The following is a 22114-nucleotide window of genomic DNA, read 5'->3' as shown; positions in this document are numbered from 1 at the left end:
CACACACACTATCCATTCTCCACTTTAGCATGGGCACTCACGCATGGCTCACTAACATGCATACCATCTCAAACTCACACAGCCAACTAACACTCAGACACAGCTAACACCTCAACCGTTCACTAACATACAACCCCGCAATGCTCACTCTTAACATTTGCACACTTAAATGCGCACACCCACACAGTTCACAAACACATTCTGAATGAATGCCTAGAAGCGGAGGCGTTGCCTCTCGGATCGGCCCTCTGGTCTCCCCCAGCCAGCACTGGCCCTGGAGCACGGCATAGGAGCTTAAAGCCCTGGGGTGGGCCATTGTGGCCAGTCTCCTGTGGAGTGAATGGGGTTGGCAAGAGGCCTCTAGGAGAGTGGAGTGGAGAACATGGGGTCGTCCGGATACTCCTTGACCCCCTGGCCCACTCTTGCTCTTATCCATGCACAGGCGATCTGCCTAAACCGAGATGGGGGTGGAGGGACAGGGACAGTGGCCAGCTCCTCAGTCCATACGCTGCTTCAATCCAGATGACCTGGAGGCCCCCATACCATACCACAGGAGGCTCAGCCCAATGGGAGGGGGATGGGTGACGTGGCGCTGGTCAGGTCAGCAGGGACATGAGCACACGCCCTTGGCACTCAGCAGCTTAGAGGAAGGCTGGAAGGTCCCAGCTCCCCTGCCAGGGGCCAGGCTGGGGGTGTGGGGATGTTGGCCTGCCCACCCATCTGGGAGCAATTTGAGAAATTCCAGGCCTTGCTGGTCCTGCAGGGCTGGCTATTCTTAACTGCCAAAATTACAGGGTCAGCCTTGGCTAGTGGCACCTTGGGGGCTGTGCATCATTAACCCCTACAGGGGCCACACTGGGAATGGGCTGTCCCGGCAGGGGAGGGCAGACCAAGCAGGGGTGGGGTGGGGCCTCAGGGAAGGAAGTGGTGCGGGCTATGTTGCCTTCTGTGAGCTAGCTGCACTGGGATGGGGTGAGGGGGTTTGGGGAACACACCAGGTCTGGGCACAGCCTCAGAGCACGCAGAGCCCACTGCACTCAGCCATGGACCAAGGCCTTCTGAGTAGCAGCCTCTGTACAGATCCCCAGCTAGGCCTAGGGCAGCAGGGGGGAGAACTACCCTGCTCGGCCCTGGTGGACTCATGTGTAAAATGGGTCTCTCCAGCTTCCCAGGGGAGACCACCTTTGCCCTGATTGCTGTCTTGTCTCTGGGGGCTCTAAGCAGACAGGCCCTTAACTAGTGTCCCCAGAAGCTCTGCCCTCGCTACTCCTAGAGTTTGGGGAGGTAGGGAGGAGGTTATGAAATGGGAGGCAGGGCTGGTGAGCCACCTGGGCCCTTTCCTAGCCCGTCAGCCTCAGACCCTGAGTCCAGCCTGGCAGAGGCCCCCCCATGCTGCCCCGCCTGAGCCCCAGCAGGCTTGTGATGTCAGAACAGGGCCTGGCAGGTCTTGACTGTCTGCCAGCCTCAGTTTCCTCTGCTGTAACATGGGCTGCTGAGGGGGCTGAAGAGGATGGGTTCCCAGGCCCTAATAGCCCACCACACAGGCGACTCATTCACATGCTTCAGGGAGTGTCTGAGAATGGGAGGAGTTTGCCTGGTCCCACCAACTGGTGGTGCCTCACACACACAGATCCGGGGGAGTGTGGCATAGGCCCCCTCTTGTCCCACCTGCTTCACATCCTCTGCCCTCAAAGTCATGGTCTCGTCGGGTCCCCAGCCAATACACTGCAGCCATGGCAAATGCGCACCCACACCACCTGCCCCACGCCTGCCAGGCTGCACCCTCCTCCCCTCCGCAAATGCCAACACGTACTGCGTGCCAGCCTCGGTGGCTCAGTGTGGGTCCCCAGGTTCAAAACCTGCTCCCCAACCATATGGGATGAGGAGGGGTGGGTCTGTCTGCCCACGAGAGCCTCATCCCCACCCTAGCTCATTGGGCACCAGACCGAGCCCCTCTGGAAAACCCTTCCAGTAGGTCGGCCCACCTGAGTGGTGTCAGATATCCTCTGGGCCCTCCCATCCCGGCCTCAACACCCAGGGGCTCCTACCCTGGCGAGGTGTCCAGGGTGAGGGTGGCCAGGGCACTGGACAGCTGCCGAGTGTCCCAGAGCTTGACTTCCCGTTCCCGCATCTATAACAGGGGACACAAAGGGGTATAGAGAGGGGTTGAGGGAGGGACTTAGGCGACAGGGGAGGGTCTGCCTTGCCTAGAAGCCAGAGTCAGAGGCAAGGAGCCAGTCCTGGGGGATGAATGTGCGTGATCACCTTCTGCCCCTTTAAGAGCCCTTAGGTGCCGAGACTGAGGGCGAGGCCCTCCATGGACTCTGGTCCCTGTGGGGCTGCCACAGCCCCCAGGGTCAGGCTGAGCTACTGCAGATGGAATGTACCCGTTTGCAGCAGCCGCTGGTCCCCAGAGACCCGGCTGTGTGGCCAGGCCGTATATGGACAGGCCTGAGACTGGCCGCCAGCCCTACATATACCCCTGCCACCCTCCCCGCCCTCACCGTGTGCAACGGGGGGGGGGGCCTACCTGGCTGGACCCCGTAGATATGAGGTGCTCCTGGTTGCCTGTCCACGCGAGCTGGCTGGCTCTGCAGTTCTCATGGGCCTGTGTGCTCTGTGGGAAGAGATGGTTCTGAGCCCACCGCATCCCCATTGGCAATGATGGGCTTGTTGGGTGGACCCCAAACTTGGGAGTTCTGCTGCCCACCCATCTGGGCACCCCCAAGGCAAGGGTGAGTGGGGCTTCCCCTTGGAAGCACTGGAGGCTGGGCAATGTGAGAACTCATGGCCACCAGGGTGAGCCCCTGCCCTGCCTCAGGGGTAGGGGGGTCCTCTAGCCACAGAGGACAGACCTGGCCACCACCCAAGTGTCCATCAAGGAGTCCTGGTGGCACAGTGGTTAAGCACTCAGTTGCTAAGGGAGAGGTGGTCAGTTCAAGCCCATCAGGTGCCCTGAGGAAGAAAGGTATGGCTGGCAGCTTCTGTAGATTCATAGCATTGGAGATCACATGGGGCAACTCTAGTCTAGATTCGATGGCAGGGGCTGGGGTCACTGCCTGGCTCACCGCCGAGGCCCTACTCCCCAGGGCTGGGGCTCAAGGTAGTCTCCCTCTGCAGGTGGCCCAGGAGAGACCCTCAGGTGAGGGGACATCATCACATGGGCATCTGAGCCTGGTATCAATGAGGTGTATCCTGTTTGACCGCAGAGTCCACGAGAGATGGGCAGCAGCAGTGTCTCACAGATTAGACTTAGGGATGTGCATGTCGCTGCCACCACCCACCGCTGGAGAGGGGCCTGGGCCAGACTCTGGGGCGCAGTCCCCCAAGAAGGCCAAGTGTGCCCCCTCCTGACATCCGAGGGAGCTGGGGCTGCCAGCAGGAAGGTTTCATGGTCACACCCCCGCCCCCTCACTGAAAGGATGGGGAGTTCTGCCTATGGGCGAGGGCAGGCCGCCAGGTCTCCTGGGACCCCTGCTGGGGTGCTGAGGGGGGGGGGCTGGGAGGAAATGCACATAGCCCCCTCCCAGCCACCCTGGCCCCTGGAGCCTGAGATGAGGGACCCTGCTACCAAAAATAGCTCACCCCAAACTGTGGCCAGCTTCCTCCAAGCTTCCCACGGTCTCCTTGGGAATGAATGGGAGGGGGGGACGCCTTTGAGGAGCTGGCCTAGGGCCCCCGCCCCGGCCCCCGCAGAGGCCGACCCCAGCGTGGGAGACCATCGGAAATGGCTCCATGTCGTTCAAGGGGCTTTTCTCACCCTTTCCTTCCCACCCGGGCTCAGCCAGCACAGGAAGTTGGGGCCACTTGGGAGGGGCCAGGGGCCAGGGCAAGGGTCAGGACACGGGGCAGTTCTGCCCCGCCCACAGGCCAGAGTTGCTGAGAAGCATCATGCAGCCCCTTGCCCCTCACCCTTGGTTGGTGTGTAGATAATCCCTCCAGACGGCAGCATCGCAGATGGGCTATACCACGTGGCCACACATACCCACTTCCCTTGACAAGCACATGAGGCTCCCTGGGGTGCAGGGCAGCTCTCCAGGAGGAGCGGGGGTTGTTGGGAAGAGTTAACACAGGAAGCTTAGACAGTGCATTTTCAAAGATGACAGTGTATGGAGCCCTGGGGCACAGTGGGTGGCAGAGTGGGTTGCTCACTATAAGGTTGGCGGTTTGAATCCACCAGCCGCTTGGTAGGAGAAAGAGGTAGCTTTCTACTCCTAGAAAGAGTTACAGTCTTAGAAACCCACAGGGGCAGTTTCACCGTGTCCCATAGGGTCGTTATGCGTCAGAATCAACTCAAAGGCAGTGAGTTTAGTTTTTTGATGGACAAGATAAGGAGCCCTGGTGGGATATGAGCTGGAACTGGTAGCTTAAAGGTCAGCAGTTTGAAACTACCAACAATGACGAGGGAGAAAGAAGAGGCTTTCTGCTCCTGTGAAGATTCACAGCCATGGAAACCCACAAGACAGTTCTCTGCCCTACAGGGTCACTGGAATTGATACAGTGGCAGGGGGCTTAATGAGAGGCGGTACAGTAACAGTATTACTAAAGGAAATAGAGAGAAGGGGGCAGGAAGAGCCCCCTGTGAAATGAAACAGTTGCCTTAAAGCTAGATGGCCTGGTAGGTGTGAGAGTCCGAGGCTAGAGGGGCACAGGGGCTGGTGGGGACAGAGGCAGGCTCTGCAATCCTGTACTTTTCCTGCCAAGGCACAGCTGCGGGGCAGAACCTGCCTTGGCCACGTCTCCCACCTTCTTATCTCATATGAGAAGACAAAGAGACCCAGGCAGAGGATGCTGCCTGCCTAAAGTCTCCCAGCAAGGCAGCTGGGGGCCTAGTGGCACAACGGCCGAGTGCGTGCTTATGAATGGAAGCAAGGTCAACTGGGAGCCAAGCTGCACTCCCATGGGAGAAAGGCCTGGCCATCTGCTCCTGTAACTGTCACGGGCTAGAAAACCTAATGGGGCAGTTCTGCTGTCACGTGGGGTCGCCACGGGTTGGAATCTACTTAACAGCAGACAAGAACAGCATGAATGCCATGGTTCCAAAACTACATGAATAAAAGTTTCCAATTTTAAAAAAATCTGGAAAGGACAAATATTGCATGAGCCCACTTACTTGAAATATTTAGACTAGGCAAATACATAGAAACCAAAGTTTATCAGTGGTTACCAGGAGTAGATGCGAGGGAGACATGGAGAGAGATTGCTTCAGGGCTAATGACTTTCTGTTCAGAGTGACGAACAAAACCCTGGAAACAGTGGGGATGGCCCAACAACACAGTGTCATGAATGTCACTGAACTGTACATGCCCCAAATGGTTACAATGGAAAACGGCTGATGATACATTATTTCTCCCCAGGAACAAATGGCTTAAAAATGAACCAAAAAAAACCCCTGGAGCCTCCTGAGCAACCTCCCAGCTCTTCTTGTTCTCTGCTGGCACAGAAGAGCCAGGCGGACACACAGAGAGGGACGGCCTGCCCAAAGCCACACGCCACAGCCCACCAGAGAGGTGGGCAAGGGCATACCCTCGAGTTCTCTCTCTCTCTCTCTCTCTCTCTCTCACCTGGCCACGGGCATGTAGACAGTGCAGAACAGGGTGCTACAGGATGGGCAGATACTGGTCCCATCCTCACGCCCACTTTCCGGGACCCCAGGCAGAGTGGGCATGGGGAGGTTGAGAGCAGGTGGGAGCTATGGCTGTAGGTAACACTGGGTTTGCCCAGAGGCCCACTGGGAAGCCCCCAGGGGTGCACTGCACCCCCTCATCAACAGACCCCTGGAGTGGTTTCCAGTTGCAAACGTGGAGAGTTCCTCGCCTGGGTCCACAGGCATCTGTCTCAGAGCCTCATTTTCAAGGCTTCCCCTGGAACCAGGGCACAGCATGTTGTTTTGCAGAGGTGGTGGAGTGGGTGGGAGGAAGCAGGGTTTTGTCTCCAAGAGAGAGGGTCTCAGGTTCTGCATGGGGGGGAAGGAGAGGAACCACACAGTAGCAGAGGGTACTCTGTGCAGGGGGAACCCCACAAAGGCCTCCCTGACACCTGGCTGGAAGAGCAGAAGAGGAGAGCACAGAGTGGCTGGGACACAGGAACATACCCAGCATTCCAGGGCAGCAGCCAAAGCCCCAGCTTCATCTCCATGGCAACACTTCCTGTGGGGTCAGTGGCTGCTCTGGGTGCCTTCCTCAGGGCCAGAGCACTTTCTCCCCCAAAATGGTAAGACCCCCTACTGTCCACTCCCCGCTCAGCCAGACCCAGATACTTCTGCCCAGAACAGCCCCTGAGGTGAGTGGCTTCCTCCTGAGACTGGGCCTTTGGCTAGCCTGGCTGCAATATAGGCAGCAGGGGGCCAAGGGTGCTGGGGTCAGACTAGGGCTGGGCCATGGTGAGTGGGCATAGATGGAAGTTGAAAGAAAGTAGGGGGTGAACAGCAGGGGTCTTCTCAAGACTCCCTTCCCCCCAGGCTTAGGTAGCCAGATGCAAGACCCTAGGGAGTCAGTGGCCCTCTGAGCCCTTCCACTCTCTCTCCAAGTTCCAGAAGGGCAACAGGAGACTCAGGAAGGGCTCCCGCAACCTGAGGGGAGGGGAGAGAGTGCCCACCCAGAGTCCCTGCCGCCAAAGGCCCCCCCAAGCCGAGAAGGAGGGTGTCAGGCACAGACCTCTCCCCTAAGGCCCCCACCGGCACACACTGGACTCCGGCGCCAGCGGCAACAGCAGCGGTTCTAATGGAAGCCAGGTGTGGGCCAGATGCCCTGGGCGGAAGTGGGGGCAGGGCGTGCTTGGGGCAGTGTTCCAGGCCCCCAGCGAGCCAGGCCCAGCACAAGGCGCGGGGGCGCCGAGCCACCCCCACGCTTCCCAGGTCTTCTCAACCCAGAAGCCCCTGCGCGGGGGGCTCCCGCGGAACCAGACCCGCTCCCCCTGCCAGAGCCCCTTGGATGGAGGCCAGTCATCTCCACCTCTGCGGTATCAGTCACCGCCTCCCCTCTGGAGAAGGACGGGAGGAAGGCGGAGGAGGAGGAGGAGGACGGGAGGAAGGAGAAGGAGGAGGAGGAGGAGGAACAGCGCTGGGCTGGGGAGGCACCCATAGGGATGCCGGGTTGGGGTGGGAACATGCGGGGCGGTGTGTGGGGGTGGGGGTGTACAGGGGGACCTGAGAGACCTAGCAGAGGCAGGGGCTCAGGCCCCATTCTCCTTTAGGCTAGACCCGGGACCCCATTTCTGCACAAAGGCTTGGAGGGCAGCCAAGGCAAGCCGCAGGGCTGGCTTCCTTCTCGCTCAGTCTTGAGATGCAAGATGAGACCATCCTGCAGGCTACGGAAGCAGGGAACAAGGGGTTTGGGGCAGCCAGCCCTCCAGGACCTGCACCCTCACCCTCACCCACCCCACTGACCCAAGAACTCTGGGAGCTCTGTCCCTCCAGAAGGGGCAGTGACTCAAACTTCTTGGCCCATTAAGATTTCCTTTGGCTACACATACAGGGTGGGGGTCCAAGGGGGAGGGGGCTACAAGAGTCTCCCAGGCTGGGTTTGGCTGGCTGTTCGCGTCCCTGGCTTAAGTGGGGAACAGTTCTGAGAAGTGGGGAAAGGGGCACCTGTGTGGTGGGCCTGGCTCTCCTCACCCAAGTCAGCAGCAGGCCCTGAACTGCTTTCTTGAGGAACAAGCGTCTGAAAAGAACTTGCTAAGGAGCAGAAAGCCGTGCATTGTACTTGCTGCCTTAAAGTAGCTCAAGTTAAAAAGGCAAACTTTACCATGTATAAATTTACATTAATAAAATACACCTTTCAAAAAAAATACTCCTTTCTTGACAGAGCCAGAGAGGAGGCGCTTCATGAGAGTCCAGTCTTTCTCCCCCATCTGCTCCAGCCGCATGTCCCCTGGGTGCCCAACTGTGCCTTGGACTCAGCTCTAAGGTCAGTTCCTCAGGGGAGCACGTAGCCAGCCCCCCCATAGCCACCAGTTGCCACAGTTCGACCAATCACGGGACCGCATGTGAGTCAGAGTAGAACCACACGCCAAAGGGTTTTCAGTGTCCCCCAAATCCTGAATCAGATCACCAGGGCTTTTCTTCCAAGGTGCCTCAGAGTGACCACCACGGACCAACCTTCCAGTGAGCCACTGAAAGCATCAACCATTTGTACTGTGAAGGGACTCCCTTGGGGGCAGGGCCTATGTCTGTCCCAGTGAATGCCAGAGGCACCCTGAGGTGACAGAGGCATAACACAGGCCTCCTGGGGAACAGCCTCAGACAGGTTCCAGTTCTTGGGACCAGCAGGACTCGGGGAAGGGGGCATCTGGGGCTGGCAGAAGTCCTGAGGTAGTGTGGCCCCTCGCCCATTAGCTGGTTCACCAACTCTGGAGGTGGGTGGCAGGGAGGGGTTTGCGAGTCTCCAGAGAGGCAGGAAGACAAATCTGAAATTAGCTTCCCAAAGCCTCAGATGGCCGCCTCTTCCTCGACCTATGAGCACAATCTGGCTGGGCCCCACCCTGTGGTCAGGAGCAAGCCCTTCCTGAACCCAGCAGCCCTTCCCAGAAAGGGCACCCAGCAGTGGAAGCCAGATGCCCAAGTGCTGCCAATCAGTCAGCCCACCCAAGCTCACCTGGGAGGGCTCGGTCTTTGCTCTGGGGTCGAAAACTCGAAGTTGCTTGTCCTGGAAAATAACAGAAAGGTAGAAGCAGTCAGGGACAGAGGGATGAACGAACTGAGAGGTAAGCTTCTGGCAGTTAGTGCCCCCAGGGGCCAGCCGGTCCCCCAGCACACCAGGCTCCCATTGCACCGCAGGGCCCCCCTATTCTGGGCTTTCCTATCCCAAGGGGTGAGAGCTATTGTTTCCTGTCCTCAAACCAGAAAATCTACAGCCATTGATTTGCAGGGCAGAACTGCCCCATGGGGTTTCCAAGGCCACAAGTCTTCCCAGAAGCTGACAACTTCATCATGCTGGTGGGTTTGAGTCTCTTGAGTCTCAGTTAGAAAGCTCAATGCTTAACCCAAGGTAATACTAGGCCTCTGGTTTTTGGCCCTCCAAGGAAGAATGCCTGGACCTTGCTGCTGTTTCCTGATCGGGCTCTGCACCTTGGACTCCATGAATCCAAGGCGGGACTGGGCCCTCACCCACCCTGCAGATGAGATGCTTTTCAATGTCAGATGAGACAAAGGCTGGGCCCGGTGAGCAGGGGCTCATGTGACAAGATCATTCCTGTATGCCAGGGACTTCCTGTGTGACCCCCTCCTGCTGGTGCATCCCGCCCACGTGGACTGATACAGACTCCCTGAGCGTGAGGGAGAGAGGGGTGCACACAGAGCAGGAAGGAAAGAGAGATCTCGAATCAAACACCCATGGCTTGGGTTAAAAAGACCCAACACCTAAGCCAATGCCTGCAGTCTTGGAGTCCTTCCAACTCTCAGCACCTCCATGCTCTACAGAGCAGAATGGCTCCATCAAGGGGGTCGCCAGGCCTTTCTTCTGTGGAGCTTGCAATGCCAGCCTTCTGCTCAGGAGTCAAGTGCAGACCGTGTAACACCCCCACCAGGAACCTTCAACACCTTGTATAAGACTTCACTTACATGATGCTGTGTGTGAGCATCCCCAAGCACATGTGTGAGTACTGCGGTTGTGTGTACATGGACCTGTGATGTGTGTACCTATCCAAGCCCACTGCCGTGGAGTGGATGCTGACTCATAACAACCTCCAGGACAGGGTAGATCTGCCCCTGCAGGTTTCTGAGACTACAGATCTTTACAGGAGTAAAAAGTTCGGCTTCCCTTGGAACAGCTGGTGGTTTTAAACTGCTGACCTTGTTGCCTATGAGTCAACATTGACTCACTGGCTGCGAGTTTGCGTTTATGCGTTGAGTGGAAAACTATTTTGTCTGCACACTTTTTACCAAAAATACAACAGAATCGAAAAAGAAAAACAAAGTAAGAAGCAGTGCCGGGGCCAAAGTGGGGCTCCAGGTGGACCTCGGAGATGAGATAGGCTCAGATCCAGATAAAGAGCCGAGAGGTGCATGCAGTGGTTGTTTTCCTGGTGCAGAGAATAATTATCAGATGGTTATCAATTAAGAGTGCTCGAAATGGCCACAAAATACCTGAGCAAAATTAAAACCCAAAGCCCTCTGTCAACAAGAGTTGCTGCTGACTCATGGCGACCCCGCATAGGCTTTCTGGGGCTTTCACAGGAGCAGAGTCTCATCTTTCTCCCAAGGTGTGGCTGGGGTTGGCCCCCCTGACCTTACCCTATAGCACCACCAGGGCTCCTTTGGCATGCAACAGCACCAATGACAGAGTGTGTCATATAGTGAGAATGGCCCCCAAGGGAGCGAGCAACTGCTGTTGGACACAGTGCCGAGATACGGGACTGCCACCAATCTTCCACTAGTAAAAACACTGCCCACTTCCCTCTAGGTGCCATGCATCAGAGGCGTGCCTGTCTTTACAGGCCTACCAGGCCGAAGCCAAAGCGCTTGCCTCCCATCAACTCCAACTCAGGCCCTAGAACACAGAGTAGAGTTGCCCCTTTGGGTTCCCGAGCTTGTCAATCATTACAGAAGTAGACAGCCACATCTTTCTCCCGTGGAACTGACTCAACGGTAGGGAGCGAAGGTCAGCGAAAAGAAGACCCTCAAGGAGATGGATGGACACAGTGGCTAGGAGGATGGACCCAAGTGCAGCAAAGACTGAGAGGGTGGCATAGGGCCAGGCGCTGTTTCGGTAGGTTCTGCACAGGGTCACTACGGGTCAGAACTGACTTGAGAGCACCTAACAATGGAGGGCAGCAGTCTTCAAAGGAGCAGATCCAGTCTTTCCTCCCAAGGGGTGCTGGGTGGGTACGAACCGCTGATCTAGTGGTTAGCAGCTGAGCTTGTAAACATTCCACTAATATAGACTAAAGGATTAACCTTGACCAGAGAGGTTTGGCCTGTTTTCCTCAGGATGTAGAGGTTACTCCATATGCCCTTTAAATGTCCCACCTGATCAGAGCCTCTGGTCTACCTGGAGGCCCAATCCACACCGGCCACCCACTGCACTAGCAGGATGACTTCCTGGTGGGGATGGTCTTGAGATTGACCTTGGAGTGTGGGGAGGGGGTTAGAGACTCAAGTCAACCATGCAGGCATTCAACTGTCCATGTAACTGAATCCTAATAAAAAGGTGGACACAAGGCTCAGGTGAGTTTCCCTGGCTGGCAGCACCCTGTGCATGTTGTCACACATGGCTGCCGGGGGAAACCGGGGACAATTTGCACAACTCCACTGGAAGCTTGTCTAGATCTCACGACCGTCATAAACCGTACCCATGAATGCAATGGCTGTTCTGCGTGCCCCGAGTCCTTCTAGTGAGTTGTCAAACCCGAGGGTGGGCTTGTGGACTGTGTGACCGTTGTCCAGGAAGGCAAAAGATACAGATGGAGACACGATGCTGAACAAGAAGAGCAAAAGGAGGATGCCCCCACGACACGTGACATTGAGACTTATGACAACGTGACAGCGAGCAGGGCAGGGTGGTGTGGTATTCTTGGAAGGACAGACAGACAGATGGGCCAGTGGGGCAGAAGTGAGAGCCCAGGGAGACACCCATACTGATAGAGCAACTAACTGCTGACAAAGAAGCAAAGATCATATAATGGAGAAAGGACAGGCTTGTCACCTCATAATGCGGGAATAATTGGGCATCCACATACCCCCAAAAATAAAACATAGGAATTGAGACACCGATCTACATCTGTCACAAGAAGTAACTCCCCACAGATCACGGATCTAAAAAGGCAGAACTGGAAAATGTCTAAGAGAAAATTTGGTTGAACTCGAATCTGGTGATGGGTTTTTAAGACAACATCAACAGCTCAACTCATGAAACAGAAGAAAAAGAGGGATAAATTGGCCTTTGGGAAAATTAAAAACTTCTGCTCTGTGAAAGATACTGTTAAAAAGAAGGGGAAAGAAAGCTCCAGACTGGGAGAAAATATGTGAAAACATAGCTGATAATGGACTTACTTCCAAAATACACAACCACAACCCAAAGCTGCCAAGTCCATGTGGACTCATAGCCACCCTGCGGGACGGAGTGGGACTGCCCTACGGGCTGGGTCTCCTGACTCCTCTCTCCACAGCTGCCACCTCTTTCTCGTGAGGAGTGGTGAGGGCTCCGCATGGCTGGGAGCAGCCTAGTGCTTTAACCACTACACACACCACTAGGCCTCCTTAGACACACACAGATGGCTTAAAACTCAACAATCAGAAAGTAAACAACCCAGTTTAAAAATGGGTATTATATTTAAACAGTGCAGAAAGATGAGGTTTTCTGCTCCCATAAAGAGTGACAGTCTCGGAAACCCACAGGGGCAGTTCTCCCGTCCTGTAGGGTCACTGTGGGTCGGCATTGATTCCATGACAGTGAGATTGGTCTTTTTGTTTATATTTAAACACAGGCAAACAAGCATAGGAAAGGATGCTCACCACATCATGTCTTCAGGAAATTGTGACTTCAAATAACAGAGACCGTTACATACTTATCGTTAGCTGCCTGCAGGTGAGTCAATGTCACCGGAAAGGATATGTCACCTGCTTCAACACCGTCTCCATGACCAGTTTGTGGGTCAGACAACTGCGAGTTGGAGGGTTTCCATCGGCTGATTTTCAGAAGTCACACACAAGGCCATTGTTTCTAGTCCATCTTAGTCTGGAAGCTCCACTGCAACCCGTTCAGTATCAGAACCACAAACAAGTGTCCACTGGCAGATGGGCGGTGGCTGCCTATGGGAAACAGGCCAGAAACCGAACCTGGGTCTACAGCACAGACAGTGAGCATTCTACCATGGAACCACCAATGTGCCCTACTCGTCTATAGGTGCTGTGGGTAAGTCATCCAGTGCATTCTCCGCTCATACTGACCGCAGGAAGACAGTAGAGCGGCCCCACTGGGTTTGCGAAATGGATAAAATCCCCAAACACTAGCCAATACTGAATGCTGAAGAGGATGTGGAGCAACAGGAAGTACAGTGGTGAGCTGAAAGCCTATGTTCACTCAGAAACCCACACACAAAGGTTTACAGCACCTTATCTTAGCTCTCCAGGGCTGCTATGAACAGAAATTTATTTTCTCGAAGATTAGCAGGCTAGAAGTCTGCTTTGGGGCACCAGCTCCGGGGGAGGCTTTCTCTGTTGGTTCTGGAGAAGAGTCCTTGTCTCCGAGCTTCTGCTCCTGGGCCGTCTTCCCATAGCGTGGCATCTGCCTTTCCCCACCTCTGTTCCTCTCACCGGCTTCTTAAATCTCTTTGCTATCTCAAGAGATGGACTTCAGACACAGCGTACACCAATCCTCGCATGTTAACATAAAGGAAACTCATTCCTAAACTGAGTTCTATCCAGGTACACGTTGCTGTTGGATGCCACGGCATCAGTTCCGACTCGAGGTGATCTCTGGACAGCTGAATGCAGCACTGCCCGGTGCTGGGCCCTCTTCACCACTGTTAGGTTGAGACCACGGTTGCAGCCGCCGTCTCAGCCTGCCTCATCGAGAGCCTTCCTTTTTCTGAACCAGACACAGAGGGGAGGGTGTACAGGACGTGGCTGAGGTGGTGCAGTTCAATTGGTAACGCAGCTGTGTTCCAACAGCGAAAGCAGCCAAGACGTCCTTCACCCAGTGAATGGATAAGCACACCGCTGTTCATCACATGACAGGATACTACTCAGCCTTAATAAGAAAGACTGAAACCACAAGAGGCAAGGGGGACTCTGAACGCCAATGCTAAGTGAATGAAGAGACGGGCTGCAATGCCCACCATGGTGTGAAAGCGATGATAAAGACATGCTGGGAGGAGACTCCAAAATCTTTATCGTTTTTTTGTTGGACAGGGCTGATGGCTTCCTGTTGTTCTGGAGGCATTTGCCTTCCCTGCAGCCTGAAATGCTGTTATATCTGGAGATCTTCCTATTCTCCATTCAAAAAGTCGGACCTGGCTTCCTACACGACGGAGGGCTTTGATTTTGTTGTTTATTTGTTTCAGGGGGTTTTCCCCTCTTTTTTCCTTCTCCTCAGCGACATGAGTGTGAATGTAGCTTCTCCCCAAAGCTTCTTATTCTAGAGACTCGTCACCAATGACAACGATTTTGGGGACTGAAGAAAATGACACATTCTTACAAATGTCATCTGCCGAAGCCCCCTACTCAGAGATGGCCGTCTCTCCTCTTCCTTTCTCCGTGGACCAGCTTCTTCGGAAGAGCCTGGACCCTTTCACCAGTCCCACAGTGCATCTGCCCGACTCTGAAGAGAACAGCTCCTGAAGGAGGAGAGTAAGGGCCAGGGCAAGGAACAGAAGGTGCATACTCAAAGGCTGATTTCAGAAACAAAGAGACCTCAGACTCCAGCAGATGCAAGACCTTTCCGAAGTCCTGCAATCTGAGCTACAAACAGGGTAAACCCTGGCTCCAGATGCAGAGAATGAAATTGAAGAGGTGGAAGAAAACCACCAATAGGTCAAAGAATGACCAAGGTGGGACTCAGAAGGTCTCTGCACTTCCTACCACCAGAACGCACAGCAGCATGAGGAGCTCAGTTCAACTCACATCCATGGAACAGTTAATATACTGGAAGGCCTTCAACTCACGAGGACTGCTCAGTCCAAGGTCAAGGAAGCAGATAGCTGAGTCTTCCCTTGGTCAATGCAGGCAGTCCGCCCACAGGCAGCAAACAGCAGGACGGGTCACCAACAATCAGTCAGATGACAAGATCCAACAGTCCCAAGATCAAAATGATGTATACACCAGCAGTGTGGCAAAGCAGGTCTCGAAGGAACCTGAAGCTCTAGCAACATGATCCACAGGTTGGGTGTCCCACAGGTAGTGTAGCTCCAAAGTTGAGGCAAAGAATTTGCTAAGGCAGCTGCACACTGGTCTGATCACCAGAGAGCAAGAGAGAGACAGGCAGGGCTTGCTGAGCCATTTATCTATTTGCCCTCCAATCAAACTGCAACCTTATTTATCCCACATGTTCCTATTGGCCAGGTTGGCACAATAAACCTACCTATCACAAAGATCTAGCCTCAAGACCAGGAATTGAAAGTACAAAGATATGTGGTATAGGATTATTTGTAATTTATACAACTGGGAGTGTTCTTACTAAACAATTTAGGAGTGGTGGGAGGTTCAGCTATAAGGAGCTTTTTGGATGGCCTCTTCAACAAGTGATGCTGGAAAAAATGGGTATCTACCTGCAGAAAAATGAAGCAAGCCCCTTACCTCATTCCATGCACAAGAATAAACTCAAGGTGGATCACAGACCTTGAGGTAAAACCCCAAACTATTAGGGCCATTAATGAGGGAATTGGGACAAACCTGAGAACCTCAGCACAGGGAATACATAGGCTATCGGAAACAGGGAAGGATACAAATACAAAGGAGTCACAAGGGACTTCCGGGAAGATGGCGACGGAGTAACACATACCAGAGGGACTCCGCAGAAATCAGCCCAGGAGAGTTACTTAGAGGGAAATTCAACACTGCTGGACCACAGAAGGGCATCATAAAGATAAGAAGGCACAGACACACAAGGTTTTGAGGGGCTGGGGGCTTTTGACTTACCACAGTGGAGGCAGGCTAAGGGTTGACTTTACGTCCGCCAGTTTCGGCCAGAGCTGGAACTACTTGGAGCCGGCCCAGTGGCTTAATCTCAACACAGCCACAGTTTGCTGCTGCCTGCCTCGGGGCAGGGATTAAACCCTTGCAGCTCCACAGGCTGGGATGGGACTCAGCTATATTGTGACTTTTGTTTCCCTCTTCTCTCTATCCCCCCAGTCTCAGCAGGCTTATTTTTTTTCTCCTCTTTGCCTTTTCCCTGTTCTCTGACACACCACTGCTGACCTCCAGACCACTCCACTTAGCCTAGGGCATTTACACCTGCCCCACACCCAGTTAGGTGAGCTCCACCCTGTGCAGCTAGCCTGAGGCTGAGGAAAGGTCGATTGACCTCCACCAGGGGGTACTCCCACCCAACTTCTTACTGGGAAATTCCGGCCTGTGTGGCTGGGGGAGGTCCCTTATTTTACCTCTGTGGGCCCAAGTGACTGAGGGAACTTCCTCCCACCTACCTTAGTGCCTCACACTGCCAAAAGCAGCTCGGCCAACACTCAACAACATTTCAAGCTGCTGCAGGAACCTCTGCCTAACTTCTGCAACACCAAAGCAGGCAATGCACCAGACTTCTGGGGCACTCCCCTGAGAGGGAAGCCACAGGAGGAGAAAGTGGTAGGCAATTCCATAGTGAAATTAGCTGTAGACAGTTCAAAGAAGCATTCCTACAAGTCTCCCAGAGAAAGCCAGTGCTCTTGGACTCCCTGGAATATGAGACCCGGCTCCTCTAAAACAATGCAACGCAAACAGCCAGCAGCTCCAACAACCTCAACAAAAAAACCAGGAGAAACAAAAGGCAATGGCAGAAGATGTCCCGAACATAATAACATGCATATAAGAAGCAGACATTGAGCTGCAACAAAAAGAAATTTTCAGAATGCTGCTTGGAGTCATAATGGATATGAGGGAAACAATACAGGAAAAGGATGAAATGATAGAGGAGATAAAGGCCATATACCAAAGGGAAATACAAGAGCTTAAGGAGGAGATAACAAAAACCAATAGCAGTCGCACAGACCTCGAGAATCAACTGGAGGAAGCAGAGAACTGCACCAGTGATTTAGAGGACAGCTAAGCAGACTTTAACAAACGGGAACAAAAATCTAATAAGATCATCAGAAAAGCTGAAGAAAACTTAAGAGCTATGTCTGATGCTATGAAGCGGAACAACATCAGAATTATTGGCTTACTGGAGGAAGACACAACAAAGAAGTCATCTGCAACAATAGTGAGAAAATTCTTGGAGGAAAGCTTCCCCAGCTTAATGAATGAAAACCAGGCAACCATTCAGGAGGCTGAAAGAACACCAGCAAGACTGAATCCCAAGAAGAAGTCACCAAGGCACATAATAGTTAAACTATCCACCATTGAGGAAAAGGAGAAAATCATGAGAGCAGCTAGGGAAAAACAAGCAATCACATATAAAGGTTCCCAAATAAGAATATGCTCAGACCCATCAGCAGAAACCATGAAGAAGAGAGCGTGGAGTAACATATTCCAAAAATTGAAGGAAAACAACACAAACCCAAGAATACTCTACCCAGCCAAATTATCGATCAAGATAGATGGAAAAGTAAGTCTTCCCAGACAAGGAAAAACTCAAAGAATACATTAGAATAAACCCAGTCCTACAAAAGATTCTTCCCGACCCAGTATGGGTAAAAGAACAACACTCATCAAGCATAAATAAGAGACCACCACATAGAACAACCTCACCCAGAGAGCAACAAAGATAAAACAGATATAAATATAATGCAATCCCGATACAATTACCCTTCATCTTTCTTCAAAGAAATGGAAAAACTGATTACCAACTTCATATGGAGAGGGAAGAAGGCCAGAATTAGCAGATAACTCCTCAAGGACACAGTGGGAGGGCTTGCTTCATCTGACTTTGGCACATACTATGCAGCCACAGTTGTCAAAACTGCACGGTACTGGTACAATGACAGATACTCAGATCAATGGAAATGAACTGAAAACCCAGAAATAAAATCATCAGCATACAGACAACTGATCTTTGATAAGGGCCCCAAAAAATATCCAATGGGAAGCAGATGTCCTCTTTAACAAGTGTTGCTAGAAAAAATGAGTATCTACCTGCAGAAAAATGAAGCAAGATCCTTACCTCACTCGATGCACAAGAATAAACTCAAGGTGGATCACAGACCTTGAAGTTAAACACCAAACTAGTAGAGCCATCAATGAGAGAATTGGAGCCAACGTGAGAACTTTGGTGCAGGGAATACATAAACTATCAAAAATAGGGAAGGCCACAAACACAAAGGAGGCACAGATAGACAAATGGGATATACTAAAGATAAAACACCTGACAAGTAGACTGAAAAAACTGTGGTACATACATACAGTGGAGTACTATGCATCGCCAAAAAGCAGTAATGAACATATGAAGCACATTGCTGCATGGAAGAACTAGAGGAAATCATGCTAAGCGAAATAAGCCAAGCACAAAAGGACAAGTACAACATGAGTCCGCTGAGGTAAGCTTAAACAAAAAAATGCAAAAGGGGAATAAGGAAAAAGCTACAGTATATAAACATTCCTGGGGTAAAGACCAGGTAGTATGGCAGGAGCAAGACCAAATCCAGGGATACATATGGTAGCCAAGTGAAAAGGAAGGGAGAAAAGGGGAAAAAAATTTTTTTAATGGGTAGCAGGAGCACAGGGCACTAACCCACCCAAGGGGAGGGTATTGTTTATATCTCCATAGGGAACGAGGGCCCAGACTTAACCCAGTGCTCCAAGATGTGAATGCAACATGCTGGCATGGGGTAGGGAACCAGTGGAGAGGTCTGAGGGTCTGGCCCCAATCCCAACTACATGGACACCTGCCCCTCTCCCCAGAAGAATTTATTTCAGAGGACAGCACTGAATCTGCAGCTTCGGGAGAGGGGCATGTCTGATCATGTTGAAGCAAATGAAGGGGGAGGAAGAGAGAGTGGAGCACATCCTGGCCCACCAACCAGTGAGGATGATATTCCTGCTCAGAGCAGTGAATCTACAGAGAGAACCATATGGCCAGGCCCACTATGAGACACGACATCCCTCACTGACCCATAGCCCTACAGGGGACAACACTGGAGACACAGTGTGGGAATTCCGCCCGATCTGATCCCACCATACTGAGGCAAACACTAAGGGCGCGCAACAGAACAGGATGGGGAACAGAGCAAGGAAGTCCCTGGGGAATACCAAAAATAGATTTGGGGGCCAGGGTTGGGCACCCCAACACACTTGACAGGAAACACGCCTAAAGGCCAACAAACAGTCCTTGAACTAACTATAAGCTTTTCTTTCTTGTTGTGTTTTGTTTTTTTGTCATTGGCTTGTTGTTTTATTTTGTTGCTTGGTTTTGCTCTGTCTTGTTTTTGTGTATGTTATTATCTCCACAGGTCTGTCTTAATAAGATAGGCTGGTGGAACAATCTGGAGGAGAAAACAACTGGACCAACAGTCCCAGGGGGACATGGGAGAGGCGGAGGTGGGGGAAAAGTAGTGGTGTTAACTCAGGGACAAGGGAACAAGTGATCTAAATCAGTGGTGAGGAGGGTGTAGTACGCCTGGTAGGGCGTGACCAAGGGTAATGTAACCAAGGGTACTGTAACCCAAAATGAAGGCTGAGCATGATAGTGGGACAAGAGGAAAGTCAAAGAAAATAGAGGAAAGAGTTAGGAGGCAAGGGGCATTTATAAAGGGCTTAATACAGGCATGTACATATGTAAATATATTTATATGTGAAGATGTGGAAATCGATCTATGTTTATACATTTATAGGTTTAGTATTAAGGTAGCAGATGGACATTGGGCCTCCACTCAAGTACTCCCTCAATGCAAGAATACTTGGTTTTATTACACTGGCATTCCATGATGCTCACCTTCCTGACACAATCTCTGAAGACAAAGCGGTTGCATAAGCAAATGTGGAGAAGAAAGCTGAAGGTGCCGGCTATCAAAAGATATAGTGTCTGGGGTCTTAAAGGCTTGAAGATAAACAAGCGGTATGGGATACTGAAAGGTTTTTCTCCACTTTGTCTCCCCAAATATATGCCAAACCTAAGAAGCTGCATGCCATACATGGGAAATGACTGTACGGTTGGACATCAAGGTCAGCTGCTTAGAGGTTATCTCCTTGAGGGATCAGCCATCCAGGAAGAATCAGACCCCATAGTCTGTCTCACCCTAAGTAGGGCTCACTCCCTGCCGATAAAGATAGTGGATTGCTTCCCTGAAGGGGAGCCCAGACACGAGGTCAAGCCAACTCAAGGAGGACCAGGTTAGGCTGCCATCTTGAATCTAGGGTCCTCGCACTTGTCGCATGTGTGACCTTAGTGCGGCCCCTTCCAATTGTGTGTACACCCCTAGTTTGTCCCCCTCCGATTGATGCATGCCGATTGTATAACCCTTTCCTGTTATGATGTAATCAGGGCGGCTTGCACATCCCCGAAAGTATATATATGCTGTGACTGGAAATATATCCTCCCTCTCTGCTCGGACCTGGCTGCCGAGATCATGGCCGTCCTGGAGGTGAGCATGCTACTATGAAATGTGTCTGACTCCTTTATTCTCCCTCTTACCTCTCCTACTCTCCATGACTTTACTATGAGCTTTATAATATTATAACCGTACAATTGTGCCTATGGACCCTGCGGTTGTGAGAGGCTGGTTTACTCTGACAAAGCAGCCATCTAGCTGAGGAGCAACAAAGCCCACATGGAGGAAGCAGACCAGCCTGTGTGATCATGAGGTGTTGATGGTGAAAGATCTTAGCACAAGAAACTCCATTTTGAATCAGGTGCTTCCATGTGAGTTCTTGAAACTTACCCCTCACCGACTTCCCCCGCCCTTCGGTACACCACAAATGTCCAAAAGTGCGTGTTCTTACTAACAGGATGCTTGCTCAGCTAGTTTGCCCAACGCCCACCCAATTCCCTGAAAATTTAACAATTACTTCCTTTTCTTACAATCCCTTGTGTAAGCATAGTTGTCCCCCTTTTTTCCCCTGTGCCTGTCAGGGGTGGGGGGTATAAAAACACCACTCAAACTTCCCTCTGTGCGGCTTCAATAACTCAATGCCCTGAGTTGCTGATCCCGCCCGCAAGCTTCTCAATAAAGCCTGCTTCTAAAACTTTGTTAATTGGATCTCTGGTTCTGTTTTGCGCCCAAATAAACCTTACAGATGGGATCAGGTATCAGGTATCAAAGACCCAAAACAAAACATCGTATGAATATAAATGAGAGGGAGTACACAGTGCAGACCCAAAGCCCATCTGTAGAGAGTTGGACATCCCCATACAGAAGGATTACATGGAAGGGGCGAGCCAGTCAGGGTGCAGTATAGCACCAACGAAACATACAACTTTTCTCTAGTTCAATGCTTCTTCCCCCGCATCCTACCCCTAATTCTACCTTACAAATCTGGCTAGATCAGAGAACGTACTCAGGTATGGATAAGAGCCGGAAACAGGGAATCCAGGATAGGTAAACCCCTCAGGACCAATAATGAAAGTAGCAATACCAAGAGGGTAAGGGGAAGGTGGGGGAAGAAAGGATGAATCAATTACAATGATTTACATATAACCCCTTCCCAAGGGAATGAACAGAAAAGTAGGTGAAAGGAAACAGCAGTCAGTTTAAGACATGAAAAAAATAATTTCTAAATTATCAAGGGTTCATGAGGGAAAGGGTGGGGTGGGGAGAAATGAGCTGATACCAAGGGTTCAAGTAGAAAGAAAATGTTTTGAGAATGATGGCAACAAATGTACAAATGTGCTCAACACAATGGATGGATGTATGGATTGTGATAAGAGCTGTCAGAGTCCCCAATAAAATGATTTAAAAAATAAAAAAAAGAACTGATGATGATTACAGAACTCAATTTAAAAGTGATTTAACCATTGCTGGGGCGGTGGTGAGGGGAAGATAGTCTAAAATTGATTGTGGTAATGATTGTACCACTCTTCTTGTCATGATTGAACTATTGAATTATGTGATATGAGGATTACCTGCCAACTAAAAGAACACTGGCTCACCTGTGTACAAGGGAACACAGGCTGCTCATGAGAGCACAGGAGGCAGGGCTACGGGACTCTGAGTGCTCTGGAGGGGATTTTTCTGTAAAGTCATGTCTGACTCAAAGCGACAGAGTAGAGCTGCCCCGTGGAGCCTCTAAAGCTATGGGTACAATCACTTGGTGTTTTTCTCCTGAATGGTGGCCAGTGGGTTTGAACTGCCAACCTTTCCATTAGCGGAGAGCTTACTGCTTTGTGGCAGTATAGTCATTCAACAAAATCAGACAAACAAGCTACAGAGATGGAAATGTATGAGGCCCTGTGTTGTGCCCAGCCCTGCCTGGGCGCTTGCTCTGGATAAGGGATGCATGCGTGAAGAGTCCCTACCAGCCACTGAGCTTGCTAAGGTGGGAGAACACACTGGGGAGTGGAGCTGAGCTGGAAGGACTGGTGGAGGTCAGGGG

At 51.9% G+C, this 22114-nt stretch overlaps 1 protein-coding gene across 1 annotated transcript in view; it reads right to left on the bottom strand.

Moving 5' to 3' along the window:
* The window catches only part of CORO7 (coronin 7), a 63377-nt gene that overhangs the window by 29267 nt on the left and 11996 nt on the right, over nt 1-22114 (bottom strand). Inside the window, exons 7-9 of the mRNA XM_075564343.1 lie at nt 8595-8645; nt 2531-2617; nt 2049-2131 (exon numbers count right to left, since the gene is read on the bottom strand). Of these exons, the coding sequence (XP_075420458.1) occupies nt 2049-2131; nt 2531-2617; nt 8595-8645 (221 nt within the window). The remainder of the gene's footprint in view (nt 1-2048; nt 2132-2530; nt 2618-8594; nt 8646-22114) is intronic.

Source organism: Tenrec ecaudatus, chromosome 12 (assembly GCF_050624435.1).
Source record: "Tenrec ecaudatus isolate mTenEca1 chromosome 12, mTenEca1.hap1, whole genome shotgun sequence".
NCBI classification, from domain to species: domain Eukaryota; kingdom Metazoa; phylum Chordata; class Mammalia; order Afrosoricida; family Tenrecidae; genus Tenrec; species Tenrec ecaudatus.
Note: the sequence above shows the minus strand (reverse complement) of the source record. Positions and strands in the feature narration are given on the sequence as shown.